This window comes from Phoenix dactylifera, chromosome 17 (genome assembly GCF_009389715.1).
Source record: "Phoenix dactylifera cultivar Barhee BC4 chromosome 17, palm_55x_up_171113_PBpolish2nd_filt_p, whole genome shotgun sequence".
Lineage (NCBI taxonomy): Eukaryota > Viridiplantae > Streptophyta > Magnoliopsida > Arecales > Arecaceae > Phoenix > Phoenix dactylifera.
The window spans coordinates 14,915,646-14,936,328 of record NC_052408.1 but is presented as its reverse complement, the minus strand read 5'-3'; the positions used below and the strand labels follow the sequence as shown (position 1 = coordinate 14,936,328).

Sequence of the window (20,683 nt, the reverse complement as noted above, 5' to 3'; positions counted from 1 at the left end):
GCTTTGTAAGATATTAAACACCACCCTACGACTGCAACTGATGCTTAGTTTATGCACGATGAAATTTGTTGGTGGTAAAATGGACCACCCCACAAATGCAATTATAGCACCCAAATCCGTCAGCAAGATCGAGCTCATCCAAGTGATCGGGCTCTTCGGCTCATCCAAGTGATCGAGCTCTTCCGCTCTCAAGCTCATCAAGTGATCGGGCTCTTCTAAGTGATCGAGCTCATAGGCCGAGCCGAGCACAGCAGGCTGCCGAGCACAGCGAGCCGAGCACAGCAGGCTGCCGAGCACAGCAGGCCGAGCACAAAAGGCTGCCGAGCACAGAAGGCCGAGCACAGAAGGCCGAGACCAGAGAGCGCCGACCAGAAAGGCAACCCCGCCGAGCCCATGCCTTAGCCAAATATCCAATCTCCGCCTAACCCTCCAAAGGATCTGACAACTAAATATATGACTCCACTTCAATCTGCCACCATCCCCAAGTCATTAAGGCACAAGATCTCCGCAGGCATTCGGCACACCCTATCATTAATGCATGAGACCCCCTCAGGCCTCCAATGCACTCAGTCATTAAATGAACACGGCTCAAGATGATCTCCGGATCACTGAACCATCAAAGCGTACGGCTCTTTCTGACCACCGGTTCACTCAGCAATCAATGCACTTGTCATCTACGGACCCCAGGCCCACCACGGCCGGCGGTTCAACCACCCCAACGGGTCCGATCAATCGTGACAGCTCCCTGACAGTGACGGTAACCCATTAATTTGCCCAGACACATCACAGGTAATCCGGTCACCCTCCCTATAAAAGGGGAGCTTCTCCCTCTAAGAGGGGGGAGGCCTCTTCCTCCCAAGGGGATTATTTCGGACTTCCACATACAATCCCTCTCTCTTCTTCAAAGTTAAGCCCCCCTCTGACTTAGGCATCGGAGGGCCGGCGCCGGGGAGTCCGGCCACCGGTTTTCCTTGCAGGACTTGCACACCCCCCGCGGCGGAGGACGCAGCCAGCCGGCGCACCGCCGCCCGCCTCCTACAGCAGCGGAGCTCCTCCTTCCCCGGCTTCACGGCGGCCCCCGGGTCCAATTTCCAGCAACAGTTGGCGCTAGAGGAAGGGCCCGAGTTCGCTACCATGAAGCTAAGAAGCAAAGGGGCTTCCAACGCCTCTCGACGTCCTCCACCAAGCCCAGAATGTTCCGCTCGGAACTCACCACCCCCGGTTGAGCCAGCACCTCAAGTTCAACCGGAACAATTTGATGCCCTGGTGCAGCAAGTGCAGGCGTTGGCTACCGCCGTCCAAAGCTTGCAACCCAGGGGCATTCCAGCAGCACCGCCTCCCCCGGCTCCAGTTCAACTGGAGCCCCCTACAAGCGGGCTTCCTCTTCGAGGTCAGGACTCTCAAGTCCAGGCCTCCCTCTGGAGAGAGCACCCAGTCAGAGATCACGGAGGCTGGCCACAGCCTTCAGAAGCCGAGTCGGTTCCAGGGCAACCTGCACCCGGAGGAACCGCTGTAGCGATCCCCCAGAATGATGAACTCGACAAGAAGGTCGAGGAGCTGGAGCGCCAGATCCAGGCACTCCATGGAAGGAAATCGGGACGTGATGGTGACTTTGAGTTCACCACAAAGTCCCCCTTCTCCCAGCAAATTGATGACGAACCAGTCCCGCCGCGGTTCAAGATGCCCCAGGTGGAGCCTTACAACGGCAGGGCCGACCCCCTTGACCACCTGGAAAGTTATCGGGCCTTAATGGCCCTACAAGAAGCCTCGGAGGCCAAGATGTGCAAAGCCTTTCCAGCAACGCTCCGAGGACCGGCCCGGCTTTGGTTCACCGGGTTGAAGCCGAGTACTGTCTCCTCCTTTGAGCAGCTCGGCAGGCAGTTTGTCAGTAATTTTGCCGCTAGCCAGCCCCAGCGGCGGACGTCGGACTCCCTCCTTGACATCAAACAAGAGGAGGGAGAGTCCTTCAAGGAGTACTTGGATCGGTTTACTGCCGCAATATGGAAAGTCCGGGAGCTGGACCAGTCAATCGCCATGTCGGCACTAAAGACTGGAGCCCGGTCTTACAGGTTCCTCTTCTCTATCGAGAAGAACTTCCCTGCGGACCTCACCGAAATGTTGACCCGAGCTCGCAAGTACGCCAAGGCTGAGGAAGCCATGGCCTCTCGGCGGGAGGAAGCCGAACGACCTGCCAAGATGCAGAAGAAGCACCAGGAGCACTCCCAACCAAGTAGCAGATTCCCCTGGCATGAGAAAGAGCCTTCTTGGCCCAAGAGCCTAGCTCGCCCGGGGTCTCCCCTCCAAAAATTCCAGACGTACACTCCTCTCACATCCACCCGAGCAGAAATCCTCATGGAGATTGAGGGTCGGGGCTACCTCCGACCTCCATTGAGAATGCGTCCGACAGAGTCGCGGAAGCACTCGAAAAGTACTGCCGCTTCCATCGAGATCGCGGCCATGATACGGAGGATTGCTACGAGCTTCGTGATGAGATCGAGGCACTTGTCCGCCGAGGTCGGTTGAGTTATTTTGTCCGTGATCATGCCTACAGGAGAGAGCCCGAGGAACAAAATCCAGTGCCTCATAAGGAGCAGAATGACCACTGACCTCTCACGGGCATCATCAATACCATCAGAGGGCGGGCAACTAGAGGTACCAGAAGCTCCGAGCTCGGAGAAAAGAGCTTCCTCAAAGCATCCGTGCTCTGTGAAAGTCACATCTCCTTTTCTGATGAAGACCAAAAGGGTGTTGAGCCCTCTTTATGACGACGCTGTAGCTATTTCCCTCATCATTGCAAGGTTTTAAAAAAAGGATTTTAGTACATCATGAAAGCTCGGCTGATACCTTATTTTGTATGCCTTCCAAAGGATGAGTGCTCCTCTGGCTAGATTCATAGGAGATTCTACCCCAAGAAAGTACTATGAAGCTAAATCTTTTCATGGTCCAGAAGGCCGCCGAGCTCAGAAGGCTGCCAAGCTCCGAAGCCCGAATGCAGAACACCTCCCCCAGAAAATCGAGCCAAAGAAAGCTAGTGCCAAGCTAAGTCTTAAGGGACTTCGAAGCTCGGAAGCCATTAAAATATCTCCAAAAGGTACAGAACGCCACTTTGGCTTCAAATAATTTCAATATTTTATCTATTTCCAGGTCGGAGAATCCAAAAAACGACCAACGTCGCCCCGAATAGGGCGCACGATCGCCAACGGACGAGGTCCGTCTCCTGTATGCGTCTCCAATGATGCTCTAGCTAAGCTCGGGACGCCGATTCGACACCATTCGACGCCATTCGACGACATTCGACGCCATTCGACGACACTTCGACGCCATTCGACGACACTTCGACGCCATTCGACGACATTTCGACGCCATTCGACGACATTCAACGCCATTCGACGCCTTTCCACGCCATTCGACGCCTCCTACGACAAGCCAAAGAAGGCCGCTGAGTCAACCTGGAGCACTTAACTCCAACTGCATGAGAGGTACACCCTACTTGGCACGTACATCTTTATACATATTTGGCTATATTACAGGATGATCGACGACTGGACTACTTCCTTTGTCCAAGCCAAAAAGCAGCTCGAACTCGGAAGTCGGGGGTAGTGTTGGTGGTAAAATGGACCACCCCACAAATGCAATTATAGCACCCAAATCCGTCAGCAAGATCGAGCTCATCCAAGTGATCGGGCTCTTCGGCTCATCCAAGTGATCGAGCTCTTCCGCTCTCAAGCTCATCAAGTGATCGGGCTCTTCTAAGTGATCGAGCTCATAGGCCGAGCCGAGCACAGCGAGCCGAGCACAGCAGGCTGCCGAGCACAGCAGGCCGAGCACAAAAGGCTGCCGAGCACAGAAGGCCGAGACCAGAGAGCGCCGACCAGAAAGGCAACCCCGCCGAGCCCATGCCTTAGCCAAATATCCAATCTCCGCCTAACCCTCCAAAGGATCTGACAACTAAATATATGACTCCACTTCAATCTGCCACCATCCCCAAGTCATTAAGGCACAAGATCTCCGCAGGCATTCGGCACACCCTATCATTAATGCATGAGACCCCCTCAGGCCTCCAATGCACTCAGTCATTAAATGAACACGGCTCAAGATGATCTCCGGATCACTGAACCATCAAAGCGTACGGCTCTTTCTGACCACCGGTTCACTCAGCAATCAATGCACTTGTCATCTACGGACCCCAGGCCCACCACGGCCGGCGGTTCAACCACCCCAACGGGTCCGATCAATCGTGACAGCTCCCTGACAGTGACGGTAACCCATTAATTTGCCCAGTCACATCACAGGTAATCCGGTCACCCTCCCTATAAAAGGGGAGCTTCTCCCTCTAAGAGGGGGGAGGCCTCTTCCTCCCAAGGGGATTATTTCGGACTTCCACATACAATCCCTCTCTCTTCTTCAAAGTTAAGCCCCCCTCTGACTTAGGCATCGAAGGGCCGGCGCCGGGGAGCCCGGCCCCCGGTTTTCCTTGCAGGACTTGCACACCCCCCGCGGCGGAGGACGCAGCCAGCCGGCGCACCGCCGCCCGCCTCCTACAGCAGCGGAGCTCCTCCTTCTCCGGCTTCACGGCGGCCCCCGGGTCCAATTTCCAGCAACAAAATTAAAAAGGAATCAATTGGAATGGATTGAACTAATGACTGCATCCGAAAAGCCTTACCACCGGAGCGAATCGCAACTACGGAGCCCACAATGGCGCATCTCGTAGCGGGTTCCGACATGTCACGTCCTCACCGACTAGACTGAAGCAGCTAAATCAAAAACCCAAGTAAAGCTAGCTCAGATGCTCCCCAGAAGTAACAGTATATTTGTTTCACCAGTGTAATCAAAAAAAAATATCGAGAAACCAAGTAAGAGGAAGCATGCATGGGTTCGTTTTTATCATGCAACCATGTTTTTTTTTTTTTGAGTGAAGAAAGAAAAAATAAGAGCTAAAAAATGACTGTTCATTGTAGATGCCAAGGACCCAATGGCATTCAAGGATATATATTTACAAGGTATGGATCAAAATTGGAAGGTTATATACGAACAGAGTATCAAAACCAAACCTGCATCATCACCCTCCAGAAGATAATGAATAAAAGGTGAAACAATGGAAATTAGTGACGCTGAGATGGAGAAAAATTCTTACCATCAGTTCATAATTGGAAGACTGAAAAGCAACCACCGCAGAATTGCATCTCCACGGTAAGCATGAAACCAACCAAATGTTGAGGTATGAAGTCCATATCAGAGTAGAATGTAACATAGAACACCTAAATGTTCATTTCAACAAAGACCATTAACATTGTCAAATATGTAGAATGACAGAATCATCCATTAGATGATTACAAAGCAGCACAGACGATGACCTACCATAAAACAGAATAGCATCACGAGAGAACATTGAGGTCCTAACTATCCAGTAAACTCAACTGTTTACATGCCAAAACTGCAATTTGATTTTCAACCAGGAAATTCAGCAAACCTAAAACGGGAGTGCAGCTGGAAATTGCACGAACAAAAGACACAACAGTCTAAAAAGATCAAACATAGCAACAAAACCCAAAGTACATGAAGAGAACAAACATTCAATGAAAAAAGTATCCTATTAAACCATGACACGTACAAGAGAGAGATCAAGCCTCCTCATAATCGCCTTCCTCTTCATCCTCATAGTCAATCTCCTCATCAGCCGTTGCATCCTGGTACTGCTGGTACTCTGAAACCAAATCATTCATGTTGCTCTCTGCCTCGGTGAACTCCATCTCATCCATCCCTTCTCCGGTGTACCAATGCAAGAAAGCCTTCCTCCGGAACATGGCAGTAAACTGCTCGCTAACACGGCGGAACATTTCCTGGATTGAGGTTGAATTTCCGATGAACGTGGATGCCATCTTCAAACCGGTTGGGGGGATGTCACACACTGTGGACTTGACATTGTTCGGTATCCACTCCACAAAATAAGATGAATTCTTGTTCTGGACATTTATCATCTGCTCATCTACCTCCTTGGTGCTCATCTTACCACGGAACATTGCAGATGCAGTGAGGTAGCGTCCGTGGCGAGGATCTGCAGCGCACATCATGTTCTTGGCATCCCACATCTGCTGGGTAAGCTCGGGAACAGTGAGGGCCCTGTACTGCTGGGATCCCCGAGAGGTAAGGGGAGCAAAACCCACCATGAAGAAGTGGAGACGAGGGAAAGGAACTAGGTTTACTGCAAGCTTCCTGAGGTCAGAATTGAGCTGCCCCGGGAAACGGAGGCAGCATGTGACGCCACTCATGGTAGCAGAGATAAGGTGATTGAGATCGCCAACTGACGTTCAGTGAACTCAGTTAGAAACTGAAAGGAAGCTCAAAATAATCGCAATCTCAAGGCATGAAGAAGGGTCGGCTAAAAGATACTTACAACTTGGGGTGGTAAGCTTGAGAGTACGGAAGCAGATGTCATAGAGAGCCTCATTATCCAGGACCATGCACTCATCAGCATTTTCAACCAACTGATGGACAGACAGTGTGGCATTATAAGGCTCAACAACTGTGTCAGAAACTTTTGGAGATGGGAAGACAGAGAATGTGAGCATCATGCGGTCTGGATACTCTTCTCTTATCTTAGATATGAGCAATGTGCCCATGCCTGAACCAGTTCCACCTCCCAATGAATGGCAGACCTGAAACCCTGAAGGAAATCAAATAGAATGAAACATTAGCGAAAAACAAATACAATGTGACATACAAGAAACATAATCACATGAAGGGCTTTTTCCCTAAAAAGAAAAGAGAACAGCAGAAGAATGTTACATTAGCAGTTTTTCAACAGATCAGTAACAACATTGTCAGAATGGAGGTCAGTTAGCATAGTTTAACACATAACAAGGATTAGATGAAAGGGGGGAGATGTGCTATACCTCCACATGACAAAAGCAAAGGAGCATAACAAAATATTCACTAGTACAAATACAGCTTTGGTGAAGATGGTCAAAATATAACATAGCATAAGTAACTTCCAATACCATTGCCACACACAAGGAACTACTAATTCAGGAACTTGTAGATAAAGAATATCTTAGGAAGGGATTGATTTGTGAGCTTTACTGTCTAAAAACATGAGAACAGTTCTGAGAATAGCTCCTGTTACAAAGTCAACGCACATTGCATATGATGGAAGCATCAAAATTATTAGATTATAAGATTTTTCCTTTAATACAACCACAAAACCAATTGACTGATATGCAAATGTTTTCCCTTCGCTTACAACAAAAAAGCAAAAGAAAAAAAAAAAAGCACGCAGGTGCTTAAAATATAAAAACAAACAAGACAGCCACCAAAGATCTTCAATATTAGTATACTTCATGCTAAAAGTCATTGAATTTGATAACAGACACTCAGAGACAATCAAGACCTGAAATATATAAAATTTCTGGATATTAAATAGGAAAATAGAACAGCCATTTGTGCAACAAGAAAGAAAAAATAAGCTAGATATTTTCAGGATAAGAGATTCTGCAGTCAAAAAAAGAATGACTTTGCAACTTCCAAAACATTTTCATTATGGTCGCATGACTTATCATAAAACATAGTCAAACTGACGCTAATTAAACCAAAGCTAGCCTCAGAAGTGGATTAAGAGTTGCCAATTGAGGTAAATTCATGACAGTGATCGGATTTACAACACCAGAAGAAACACAATTTACTTAAAGAAAATGAGAGAAACAAAAATATAACACTTTGAGGTTTTCTAAACACATGAATAAAAGAACAACACACATAAATTAGGAAACTGGGAGACACCACACAATCATATCACATACACACACAACGGCACATAAGATTGGTCTGAAATTTCTTTGTAGATCGAAACTCTAAAGTATTCGATATCAATAATCAGATACAAAACTTGGGACTTGAAATAAGAATGATATACGAAGAAAATCCACAAAATCTAAAACCTAGCAGCATTAGTAAAGTAACTCGACACTAAATACAATTATATCCAAAAGCACCCTTAAATGTTTGACGGCTCCATAGGAATTTGAACAGAAACAAGGAATTTAAAGAACAACACCAACAAGAAAATCTTCAAGATTTAGAGAATATTCATGGGAGAAAAACAGATCGGGCAAGGAACATTATAATCTGGCAGAAAGATGACAGTAAGATAAACGGAACATTAGATCTACAAGTAACCAGAGACCAAATAATCAACTTCAGGCAAACAAATAAACTAAAACCTAACCAGGAAAATAATAAAGAACAGCAGCTCAAAAATATACCAGAAAATAGAAAAGATCCACGATATATCGATCAAAAACATCCAAGAAACCTCACCCTGCAAGCAATCACAGTTCTCAGCCTCCTTCCGGACCACATCAAGGACGGCATCTATGAGCTCGGCGCCCTCGGTGTAGTGGCCCTTGGCCCAGTTGTTCCCGGCCCCGGACTGGCCGAAGACGAAGTTGTCCGGCCGGAAGATCTGCCCGTAGGGGCCCGATCGGACGCTGTCCATGGTCCCGGGCTCCAAATCCATCAGCACCGCCCGGGGCACGAAGCGGCCGCAACTCGCCTCGTTGTAGTACACATTGACTCGCTCGAGCTGGAGATCCGAGTCCCCTTGGTATCGGCCGGTGGCGTCGATCCCGTGCTCCGCGCACACCACCTCCCAGAACTTGGCCCCGATCTGGTTACCGCACTGCCCGCCCTGGATGTGGAGGATTTCCCTCATCCTGAAGCAGATCGGAGGAAGAACGGAAGGCCGAGATGGAGAGATCTGCTGATCTAAGAGAGGAGATCGGCAATGGCGGCGAGAGGAGAGGCGGAGATCTGGGACTGGGAGGAGTAGGTGGGGGAGTGAAGAAGAGGGCCTTATATATAAGGGGGAGAGTGACGGTTCTTGACGGACGTTTGGGGTAAAGCGGCTTCTTGGCGGCGGTGGCGTAACGGGTGTTTGATGTAGGTGGGAATTCGAATTTTGAAAAGATATTCGGTGGTTACGGAGATTCCGAGAAACCCTAGCTCTTTTGTTTTAACAATTTTGATTTATTAATACTTGAGTTGGGCCGGGCTGAATTGGGCTATGTTTCTTTTATCCATGTCCATAACTCCATTGGATTCCATACTATGTACAAAAATCATATTTATTAATAAGAAAAAAAAGGGAAAATGAATGTAACACTAGTTGAGGAGCATTTATGCATGTAATATTTAAAGAGTAGTAGAGGATGCATCTAGGTGTTAGGACCCCTATCATCGAGATTAGTGTTCGGCATCATGTGCATCAGATACATGGCTGGTCCATGGAGTGAGAAATTGACCTCACCAACCTAGAAGAAGGTTGGTCGCCATCTTATCCAGCTCCCTTTTTTTATTCATTTATATGAACTAATAGACATGCTTCCTTGCATGCTTGTTGTATTATTGGTTTTTTAATGTAGGGAGGAGTTGAAAAACAAAGCGATTCGGATAAGCTTATCCTCTTCTATATTCACTTCTTATGAACTTTTGAGTTAGGCTTTGTTATTAGTGAATCTTTGCTAAAAAATTTTATTTTGCATGTCAGCTTAGTCATGAAAAGCATATTTACCTTCATGGACATTGACGAAGTGAGGACTGATTCATCACCATGCAAACATGTTTAACTACAATTGCTCGCCTGATTTTAATCCTTTTTTGTAGAAAACTTTCAGAGGCATGCTGACCTTGGTGATTGAAAAATTGTGTTTATGCAGTCCAATTTTGTTTTGTGATTTGAGCTAATTTTTAAGTCATAATATTTTTGATTTTACGGTTTTTTTTTTTTTTTTTTTGAGAGAGAGAGAGGGGTACCAAGGCAGGGCCAAAATCAGAAGAACATCTCAAGATAACAAGGATTAAAATAACAAAATGTCTTTTAGATACTTATCCTTGACACCGCGTTGAAGCCCAATCCATCCTGGATAGCAGAAATTTCTAAAGCTAGTGAGAGAGAACATTTTGCTTCAAACTTAGAAATCCCCGCATTTCTTTTCTAGATACCACTGAAGGAAGGAAGGAAGGAAGAGAACGAGCACTTCCTCTTCACCTAAGTTTGTTTAAGATTTTCTAATCCATGATTTAATTCATTCCAAGTTGTAAGCATGAGCATTTCTATGGTAATATTACTTGGAAGAGTTTTTTTTTTTTTTTTTAGTATAGCAACAGTTCACACGCAACGGATGAGAGTGCAGCCAATAAAATCAGAAAAGAGAACATAATGCAGAGGATAAGGCACTGACACATGGTCTACTCATATGAATCCTCCAGAATGGTGACCCATAAATGAGGCCACCCAGTCAGTCGCGCTATTCGTCCTCTTATAGATATATATAGCCCGAGAGAGTCTATGCACGTCTAAGAGCCTGGAAATATCATGGAGCCGCGGTCTAGAGCCAGCGGTCGAGTCCCTAACCCCAAATCTACTTAATCATCTTGGTCAAGTCTTTCTCAAGAAGGATGTGGTTCATTTATAGCACCCGCTTCATATAGATGATGCCTTCCCATGCAACTCTGAACTCTTGCAACGATTATAAATATATCAAAGATCCGTTGGCCTCTAGTCACTAACGGTTTGGCACCGTGGTCCCTTAAACCCACGCCGGCCTCCAGCTTTTTGTTTATCCTGTTCGTGTGTCTCCTTCGATCAGCTTCGACCACCTTTGGTTTCTTTACTCTCTCACGCATCACTATTGCTCAAGCTTTCTCGTCGCTAATTATTAGGGTCACGTAAGTCGGCGTTTCAAAATCCGTGCTCCCTCCAGTGACAAAAGAGAGAGAGAGAGAGAGAGAGAGAGAGATCCTATCATGCATGACAATGATGGCCTCATCCTTTTGCCGTGCCCTTTACTTGCGAGCACATGGACATGGTCCATGATGGTTGCGTGGGAGTAAGAAAAGATCGAGGAAATAAGTATCGATCGGCTCCCATCTGTGACCGACCCCACGGCACTCACCAAATCGAGTTCTCGGGCTCGTCCGAGCTAAAACACCTCTTTTTATCATGGACTACTCTGGTTACCAAGACTCAGAGCTTGGAGAACGCAAAGCATTAAAACACTTTAAGTTAATGATGTTGATACGGTAAGCAGGTAGTTGATTTCATGCATGGAGTGTGGATAATGATTTGGATGGGTATGCTTGCCTTCTTGTGTTATTATTATTGTTTTTTTGTTATTGGTGAAAGCTCAAGACAGTCAGATAGTAGCGGTTAATAGTATGTTACAAAATAAGAAGATCAGTACGCAATTCTAAACATATAGATAGCTACAACATTACTAGAGGAATGGAAAGATATAAGACTCGACACCTGCAGAGTCTTATTCATAGCAACATCCGGCGAGCATCAGCCAACAATATACGAGCCAAGTCTGGGTTCAACCTGTTAGTTTGATGCAATGGGAACAAGCCTTCATGTGTTTGGAAGGGACGTATGGGTGCATGAACTCTATGGCAGTGGTTTAAGTCCATTGCTTATTGAAAATTGAAGTGTGACGTGAGAAGGAAACTGAGATGACTGGATGACCATTCTTCCAAGTGCACTGGAGATCATTGTCGCCGAATTATGGTGATCGACAGAATATTGGATTCCAGCAGCCAGCGTGTTCAGCTTTGAACCTTATTCCAATCTTAATATCTCATGCTCATGAACAATTCAAGATGGATGAGTGTTTTTGGGTATTTGCAGTTCTATTGTTTGATAAGATGTTATATGTTATTCGCGATGCTCTTGAAGTATTTGATCGATGATTATGTTTTAAGAAATTGTTTGATGCCAAAGTTTAGAACTTTCTTCATTTATTATATGCACCGCATATGCAGTTCTACTTTGGCGTTCTGCTTGCTTGACAAATTTCTCTCTGAGCAAGGTTATTAGGTGCCTTTATCTTGGAACGTAGGTGCACTTAAGAAGAAACGTGAACAATATCATTAACTTCTTTTATGTTAGATCTCTACACATATGCATTTCAGAGGCAACAACATTAGCTATTGTATTTTTTATTTTTTAAAACCATTCTAGTGTAGAATTTTTCAGGTGTTATAATTTTTTTTATTTTATTGTGTCATATGTTGAGTCAGATTGTATATGGGTCGGATCAGAAAATCTCATATTTGAATTTAAACTTTTTTTTATTTAGTAAACAAGTAACCCAACCTACTTGCTCGACCTATTTAATAAATCAATTAGATTAAACAGCAAACTATATAACTTGTTCTATCTGTTTTCCCTACCTAGACAAGCTATTGCTTCACCATATATCCAATCTTGATCTTGTATCTCCAACATATACCTAATTATATTTGATCTTTATTTAAGAATATGATTTATGTATTCTTTCTTTTTTTAACATCAAGAAAAGAGATACAATAATACCTACAAACCAGAGGAAGAAAAAAAAAATCAAGGTGGCTAATCCATGGTGGAAGCCGAAATTAGATTGGCTTTCTATCATCTATCTTCCCAAACCAAACATTTGAAGATAAAGATAGAACTTGGGAGAAATGAAAAACCATTCAGAAGCTGAGTTCTAACTTAGGTATACAGCTATAAGCATGTCCACATTAAGGGCATGGGTTTAAGCACGAGCTTAGACAGGCAGATAAGATAAATGGATCATCATCTAGGAAATCGATGCGGACTTGTTTGATAAACATATCAAGATAGATCAACTTATTTACGATCCGAACTTATTTAGCCCAAATTCAAACCCATTATGATAGGTCGGATATAAATTAGGTTGGTGGATGGGATCATTATTTTCCGGCCTCATAAACGGGGATTACTATTGAAAAAATTTACCCTTTTGTTTACAAACACTTAAACCAAAGTTGGCAGGTTAGTCGCAAGAAAAATAAAAATTTGAACTGACAATTCTATACACTAAAAAATAACTTCCAATCGGTTGTGAGAGCTCCGCCAAGGATCATAGATCAGCACTGACAATTTTATTCCAGATCCGTTAAATTAGCCTAACCCAATCTAAACCAGATCCATATGCGGCCTGGATCGGGTTCAAGCAAAGATAATTACCTGGTAAGCTGGGTCGGGTTTGGATCCGGATCCGTAACCCGACCCGTTATTCCCTTTCCGCAATTTCCACTGAAATACGATTTACCGTCAAGTCTGGAGGGCAAAAACCCTAGAACCCCGCCTCCCACTCTGACGACGAAACCCTCATCCTTCTACTGATCTCCATGGAAGAAGCAGCGGCGTCGCCTCCTCCAGCGACGGCCCCGGTCCAACAATCGCCGGCCACTCCTTGGAGCGTGGTTTTGCAGAAGAAACCGGCCGCCGAGCCCCGGGAGGCGATATCGAGCCGAGTGTTTGGGAGCTTCAACTCGAGCAAGGGGATTTCGGTGGCAGTGGTGGATGCCAACGCCATAATCCATGGAGACAGGCTCGTCAGCAGCGCCGACAAGTTTGTGTCGGTGAGGGAGGTCTTGGATGAGGTGCGGGATCCATCGTCGCGCCATAGGTTATCCTTCTTGCCTTTTCCTATCGAGACGATGGAGCCCTCGCCCGAATTCATCAAGAAAGGTGAGATCTGTAGTTCTCTTTGGAACAATTCCTATTGTATCTCTGTCGTAAGCGAAGTTAAAAGGTGAGAATTTAGTTTATATTAGCAGGGTTTCATTCAAATGATGTTCTACGGATTTTCAAGCCCTTTGTTAGGTTTTCTTCATGAAATTAATAGCGAGGTACTATTTGTGAATTATAGTAGCATGAAATCCTTCTTCCGCTAAAGTATCTTTGAATTTGATTAATGTCTCTGTTGTTGATGGCAAGATAGTGCTAGTTTGAATCTTGTTTTTCTTTTGTAAATATGGTGGATGCTAAACCATCTATTCGTGCTTAGTTTGTGATGTGTTTCGTGGATTTGCTTAGGTGAAACGAAAATTTACTTTCTTTGTATCTTTGTGATGATATTTTGTAGTGATCTATCAAGTTTATGAATCATGAGTCTATTCTGCTCGACTAAATTTTACGAATTTGATGGTTAAATTGTTGAATTGGTTTACTTGTATGATTATTTATTTCCTTGTGATACGAGATAAGCTGATATGAGTTCTAGGTTTTATCGTGCTTAACTGCATCAATCTTAGTTCTCAAGAATTTGCTTCAATTATAACTATTGTATGGATTTAACAAACTTACAGCTTACTTGCTACTGCAGTTGTCAAATTTGCTAGGGAAACTGGAGACTTGCAGACCCTTTCGGATGTCGATATTAAACTTATTGCTCTGACATATATGTTAGAAGCTCAGATCCATGGGACCAGTCATCTAAGAGAGAGTCTTCCTCCGCTCCACGTAGTAAATGTGAAACATCTTCCCGAGGCTGAAATGCCTGGTTGGGGTTCCAATGTGCCTAACCTGGCAGAATGGGAAGCTCTTGAGCAAATAGCGGAGGGTGGCTCTAATCATGCATCTCGTATACTTCCATTGAAGGATTTGGACGATAATGTTATCCCAATGTGTGGATCTGGTACTAAGGCTGAGGCACAAGATGATGCACATCAGTCTTTTGGTAGACGTAGAAGGTTTGTTTTCCCAAAGAAAGAAATTAAACTTGAAGGTAAAAAGATGGTTGCAGATGGAATTGATGCTTCTCTTGGAGAAGATACTGAAAATGCTGATGATTGGAGGCCTGCTGTTAGCCGAAGCACGCACAGAAGATATTTAAGAAGGAAAGCAAGGCGTGAATTGGCTAAGGCAGCAGAGGAAAATGGTCATTCATCTGGTGAGGCAAGCCTGGGTGCTGCAACAACTGGAGGTGATGAGGTATGCTCTGATGGTGAGGCAGAATGTACCGATTTTATTGATCATAAAAGTTCTGAGGAAACACATATTGAAAATGAACTTTCTGAAAATGATGAATTAAAGTTGGGGAAATCTGAAGAATCTGATTTTTCCACTGTACAAGAGCATATGATGTTGGAATTTAATGCTTACAAGCCTTCACAAGAAGAAAAAGAAGATGACATCCCTAGTGCTGATATAGAATCTGATCACCCTGCAGTTAGCAAATGCAGTTCTGGTGATGTGGCTGCTGCTGCAGGAGGAGATAAAATTGGTGATGTGACTACTGCCGCAGAAGGAGACAAAATTGATATGTGCACAAAAGATTTGGATAATTTAGAAATAACAAGTGTGACTGATGGAAGTGTTGATACATCTTATATAGATGATGGCAGCAGCGAGCAGAGTTGGATGCTCAGGCCCTTATCGGACTCAACTGTGGCCTGTGTTACTGGTGATTATGCCATGCAAAATGTTATTCTGCAAATTGGTCTCCGGCTATTAGCACCAGGAGGGATGCATATCCGTCAGTTGCATAGGTATGACAATCTACTATTCATTTGACCTGGTGAACTTTTTATTTAGGTATCGTCCATCGGATTTCATAAATTATTCTTTAGGTAACTTAAGCAAGTACCTTTCTTTAATTGCTGATGTTCCATCAATGTTAATGACGCTGTGATATAGCTCTATGCTGCTAGGCCAAATGTATGTGTACATGTGTGTTTGGGCATGTGTGAGCAGGTAGGTATTGCTTTATTGGTTGGGTTACATGATGCAGGAAGTTCGATAGGTTTATGAAATAATGGCTAAATCACTTGTAATCTATTTTCAAATTTTACTGCCAACGAAACAGTTTTGAATATGCACGACATGCAACTTTCCAGTTATAACTTATAGGACATTGGAAAGCTCAGAAAGTATCCTTACTAATGAAATTTTGGTCGACATGCTTTAACATATGTGGATTGTGAGCAATGGTGTGTATTTATCCATTTGGAAGGCCTGTCATGCTTTTTGGCACTGAGATGTCAATATATAGTTGTGCCTTTGCCGCATTTTAGCTGTTTCCAGATAACAGATAATACAAACGTACATATAAACATACATGACATCTCTGCTCATATACAAGTACATATATGTGTTTGCATTTGCACATAAATATGTATGTAAGTATGTACATACACACATACATAATTATATCCGTGGGCATGCACTGGTGCCTTTTAATAACACTAAAAGTACATCACAAAAAACCCATGCTCATGGATAAATTATATTCTTTTCAGTTAAGATCATTGATATTTTTTGCATGGCAAATTTAGAATTTCTTTCTCTAAGAGGCCAATTTTTTATAGGTGGGTTTTAAAATGTCATGCTTGCAATAAGGTGACTCAGGAAATTGGGAGGATATTTTGTCCAAAATGTGGCAATGGTGGCACCTTACGTAAAGTGTCAGTGACAGTTGGTGAGAATGGGATCCTTATGGCTGCACGTCGGCCACGTATCATCCTTCGGGGTACAAAGGCAAGTACCATCTTTTCTCCTCCAATGATCCTACAGATTTGTTTTTGCAATTGCTATCATGACTTCCTGAAATAATTATCCTAAAAGTATTCTAGCCTGTAATTGAATTTTTTAATTACTAGAAGATGTTCTTGAATGTGCTTTTGGTCTGCAACTAAGGTTTTGTTTTTTTAATTGTCAAGTATGCTGAATTATTTATATTATCTCAATCACTGCTGCTTTTGGTTGATCTGGAGCTTCTGATCAGCTTGATTGAAAGTACTTGAAATACCATGCATGCCACAATATGTGATTCACTTGATATAGAAATTTCACGCGCAGACGTGAAGCTATAGTGTTAGCTAAGCTAAAGTTGGTGCTGGTAGCATTTAGTTTAGGGGGCCTGGAAGCATCTTGCAGCAAGTGCAATAGCATGAAACATACCCATTCTTGGTGTAGAACCTGAAGTGGAGGGTTCTGATTTCTCCATAGAGCAGCACTTTGAAATGTGGTACATCTTTTCTCTTGATAAGTTGCTGTAACCTTCTTCCTTTCATTCACCATTGACTCATTATCATAGACATGACTCTAGAATTAAAATAACAAACTTAAGTCATCCTTTTCCCTGTTTGCACCTAACCTTTTTTTTTTTGGGTGGGGGGGGGCTTAAATTTTTTTGGCTTTTTTAATGTTGCTTAGGACTATAAGTGGCATAGGGAGCTTTTCTGGTATAATTCCATCGCCATTCAGAAGACTTAGAGTTGCATTATTAGGGTCTAATTTCAAATACTGTATTTAATTAGAGCACCTACAGATGGTAAGAATGTAGTGTATTCTCATCTTAGTTCAGTCATGTTAGTGACAAAAAGTGATCTTGAGGCTGAATTTCTTGACAGATGCCATTGATGGTTCCTCTATTATCAATGACTAAATTGTAGTGTCTGTTATAATACAGTAGCCTTAATTTTGTCTTTTGCAATTTCAACCTTCGAGTTTGAAAAGTGTATCCCCACACTACTAATCACTTCATAACTTTATTTAGTTTGAAATTCAGTGATTTTATGATCCATTTTTGGCTTCACTGAGGCCTTTGGTTGATTAGATGGTGAAAGAAAAGTTTGTTGCATGAGAATCTTTTTTCCCCTATTGTTTGGTCGCAGCCCCCCCTCAAAAAAAGGGAGAGAAACTAAAAGAAAATAATGAGCTAAAATTTTCTCTAAACAAGCCTATAACTTATTCTCTGAATGATAGTGATTGGAGATAAAATAACAAACAGACAATGGTTCAGAATTGTTTAATCCACTCGAACCATTTTCTATGCGATGTTCTCTATTATTTTCTAGATTCAACCAAACATGAAGTTCTTAATTTTCATTTCTTCTGATCTGCTTTTTCTTTTTTCCGAGCAACCATACGAAGCCTGAATATTTTAAATGTTCTCAATGACATGTGAGTAGGAAATAAGATTTAGAGTATGTTTAGTCTTGAACTCTAGTAGGCATAATTTAGCCGTGTTGAAGATGATCAAACAATTATAAACAGTCGTGTCAATGATCCGTTTAATCACATTTTAAAAATGGTGTTATATCATCAACTTTTCAAGGAGTTGGTATTCTTTGCTTTGTAGGCCATTAAGATGTCCGCCTTGATTGTAGGAATTTTTTCTAGGCATTGAATATACCTTTTTTTGGGCAATGAGGGAGATAATAACATTTGCTATCATGTAAACTTTTTTTGTCCTTTTGGATGGAACATTATGTGAACTTACTAATCAGTCAAACGTGGTTTCAAAATTCTTATATTATTGAGACCTCAATTCAATTTCCAATGTGATTTAGAATCACAAGTTCACAACTGGTTAACAAGATTAAAAAGGCTTTGAAGTATAATATTTTATCATTGGCCGGAGGTATTGTGCTCTGAAACGCCACCAAGGTTGAGCAGGCTACTTGTTAATCTTATATCTAATAAGCTGTCACAGAGCTGTTTCTGGCCTGTGGAAGGTGAAGTGGTTGACACGATTTGAATTAGGGAAATAAATCATGGAAGAGTTCAAAATTTATGAGTACTGGAATTTTGTCCTCTGGATTTATCACTTATTCTTTTGAACGGAATCAGTCCTGAACCTTCTGATGTGGGTTTAAGGTATATGGAATCTGCAATACATACCACCATGAAATCAATGGTTGTGAGGTTTCTTCTTCCAGAACGTCTCTGATGAAAGGCATTTTTTAGATGAAGATTGATTCTATGTATTGGAGCTTTCCGTGCATCATTCAGGATGTTACATTATGCAGGATGTTACATTATGCGTTTAATTTATGGTCACCTAGCCTGTTATTGTATCAAGCATGCTTGTAGCCTTTTCAAACTTCTGAAATGCTAGACCAGGTTTTGTTTCAATTTTAAAATGGCTTTATGAATAAAATAGTTTGTTGCGATTCTTTTCCATTGTAAATTATAACACAGTCGTCAGTGTGGTGCATAATAATTTTTATTGTGCAGTTTTCAATTCCCTCACCTCAAGGTGGTAGAGAAGCCATAACTAAAAACCCCATCTTACGGGAAGATCAGCTACCACTCAAACTTCTGTACCCTAAATCAAAGAAGAAACCAGCCAAGCAGGTTCGGTCATCTTTCACCATCTTTTTGTCCTCTGCTATTGTAAATTCTGCAAACTGCTGCAGTAGAGTCATCTTTCACCATTTTTTTTTTAAAATTCATTTATTTGTATATTTAATTAGTTATGCTCTACTCAGTTGGTTCTATATTTTTTCAGGACCAAGAATTCTTGAGTGTGGATGACATATTTTCTCACGCAGGCGGCAAGAGAGCTCCACTGAAGCCTCCGGTGAGGAAAGCACTTGCTGTCTTCAGTGGAAAACGAAATCCTAACGATAATCATTTTTCTCGTCATAAACATTAAGAACTACCTCTTAAATCCTAGTAGCTGGATGTTTTTATCCTCGGAGAGTTTTGGTGAAAGTAGAATGCTTTTGATACTGTGACACCATTATTTCCACTTACCTGCTAATATGTTTGATTCCGACGGCATATTAATCAAAGCTTGAGAAGCTTATCGGAGTGTCATGATTTATGTAATTTTATGTGGAACATCATTGCTTTCTAGATGGATGGTCCATCCTTGCCGGCTTGAGCTGGAGTGTAAACTAGCATCTTGTGTCTGGTCATCCAAGTCTGCCTTTATAAAGCCATTTGAACTTCTGTTTGTTTTTCTGTTTGGGACTGAGTTCGGGCTAGAGGAGCCTATCTCTATTGCTTGGTTGGCTCAAAATAGAGCTAAGATCCTGTTGTAGAAATCACCACTTATCCTAAAAGCTTAAGCTGATAGGATGAGGTAGATTTATTTATATATTTTATATTTTCTTACACTTCCCCTCATAAGTGGGCCGGATTTTTCTTTAATGAGCGAGCCCAGCATGTGAAATTTTTAATAATGAGGTTCAAGAGTGCGGAGATAGGGTTCAAACTCAGGACCTCTGCTCTGATATCATGTTGAAATCACCATTTTTTCTAAAAACTTAAGCTGATAGAATGAGATAGATTTATTTATATATTTTATATTTTCTTACACGTGTTAAGTGGCTTCGGCTCAGGTAGGCTGAAGCCGCTTCGGTGAAATGGTTTCAGTCTCAATCCGCTTTCTGTAAACCAGACAGGAAGAAGTACGAAGTCTTTTGCAGTTGTAGGGATGACTAGGTTGCACTTTTATTTGGTCTCCATCAAGTCACGAGGCCAAGTTGACGAGGTTGTTTCGCCTTGTTTCCGGTAATTAAGCCTGGCTGAAGTCGAGGCTTGGACTCTCTCCTTGTGCGATGCTCTCTTGTAATGGAGTGATGCCATATCGGGCTGGGCCGTAGTGGTCGTAACAAGTTTGGTTTAGTTGCTAAGCTTTACATCCACTACTTTCACCACTGCTTGTTTTCTTCTAAACACATCCAGTTGATGATTTAATGGAAACAAACAAAGTGATCAAAATAGTATTTCTGCTCCTTAAATCAACTTCAAATAAAACACGATCTTGCTTAAATCAACTTCCAAGCAGATAAGTATGGACTCGCCCATCCCGACAGCTCTGAGTTCTTCCAAACATTCGGTTTGAAGGGCAGCTGGACCACTCAAGCCGTGTGGAAAATTACAATGGCAGCTATAAGGAATTACTCATGGGTATTATTCCATACCTTGTTCTCTCTTGGGCGTGGGGAGTGATAATGGAAGTAAAATTATGCAGGTCCATGCTCTCTTCTCGTTGTTCTTATGCTCTTCAGAGCCAATGGTGAAGTAGATGATTCCAGTGCATACTTTCCAGAAAAGGAATATGCATTGGAGCTGTCCAATAACTGGGGCATGCATGCATCTCTA

General features: G+C 42.9%; 2 protein-coding genes across 2 annotated transcripts; one reads left to right on the top strand and one right to left on the bottom strand.

Moving 5' to 3' along the window:
* Positions 1-5,265: 5,265 nt before the first annotated feature.
* On the bottom strand, positions 5,266-8,832 carry LOC103719416 (tubulin beta-2 chain). Its single transcript, XM_008808652.4, has 3 exons — positions 8,314-8,832; positions 6,395-6,664; positions 5,266-6,301 (listed from the first exon to the last, which is right to left on the bottom strand). The coding sequence occupies exons 1-3, from the start codon at positions 8,705-8,707 to the stop codon at positions 5,622-5,624; spliced, it is 1,344 nt and encodes a 447-aa protein (XP_008806874.1). The 5' UTR covers positions 8,708-8,832; the 3' UTR covers positions 5,266-5,621.
* Positions 8,833-13,115: 4,283 nt separating this feature from the next.
* On the top strand, positions 13,116-19,535 carry LOC103719415. The gene is made up of 5 exons (XM_008808650.4): positions 13,116-13,531; positions 14,169-15,333; positions 16,153-16,321; positions 18,806-18,925; positions 19,080-19,535. The coding sequence occupies exons 1-5, from the start codon at positions 13,189-13,191 to the stop codon at positions 19,224-19,226; spliced, it is 1,944 nt and encodes a 647-aa protein (XP_008806872.1). The 5' UTR covers positions 13,116-13,188; the 3' UTR covers positions 19,227-19,535.
* Positions 19,536-20,683: the final 1,148 nt, after the last annotated feature.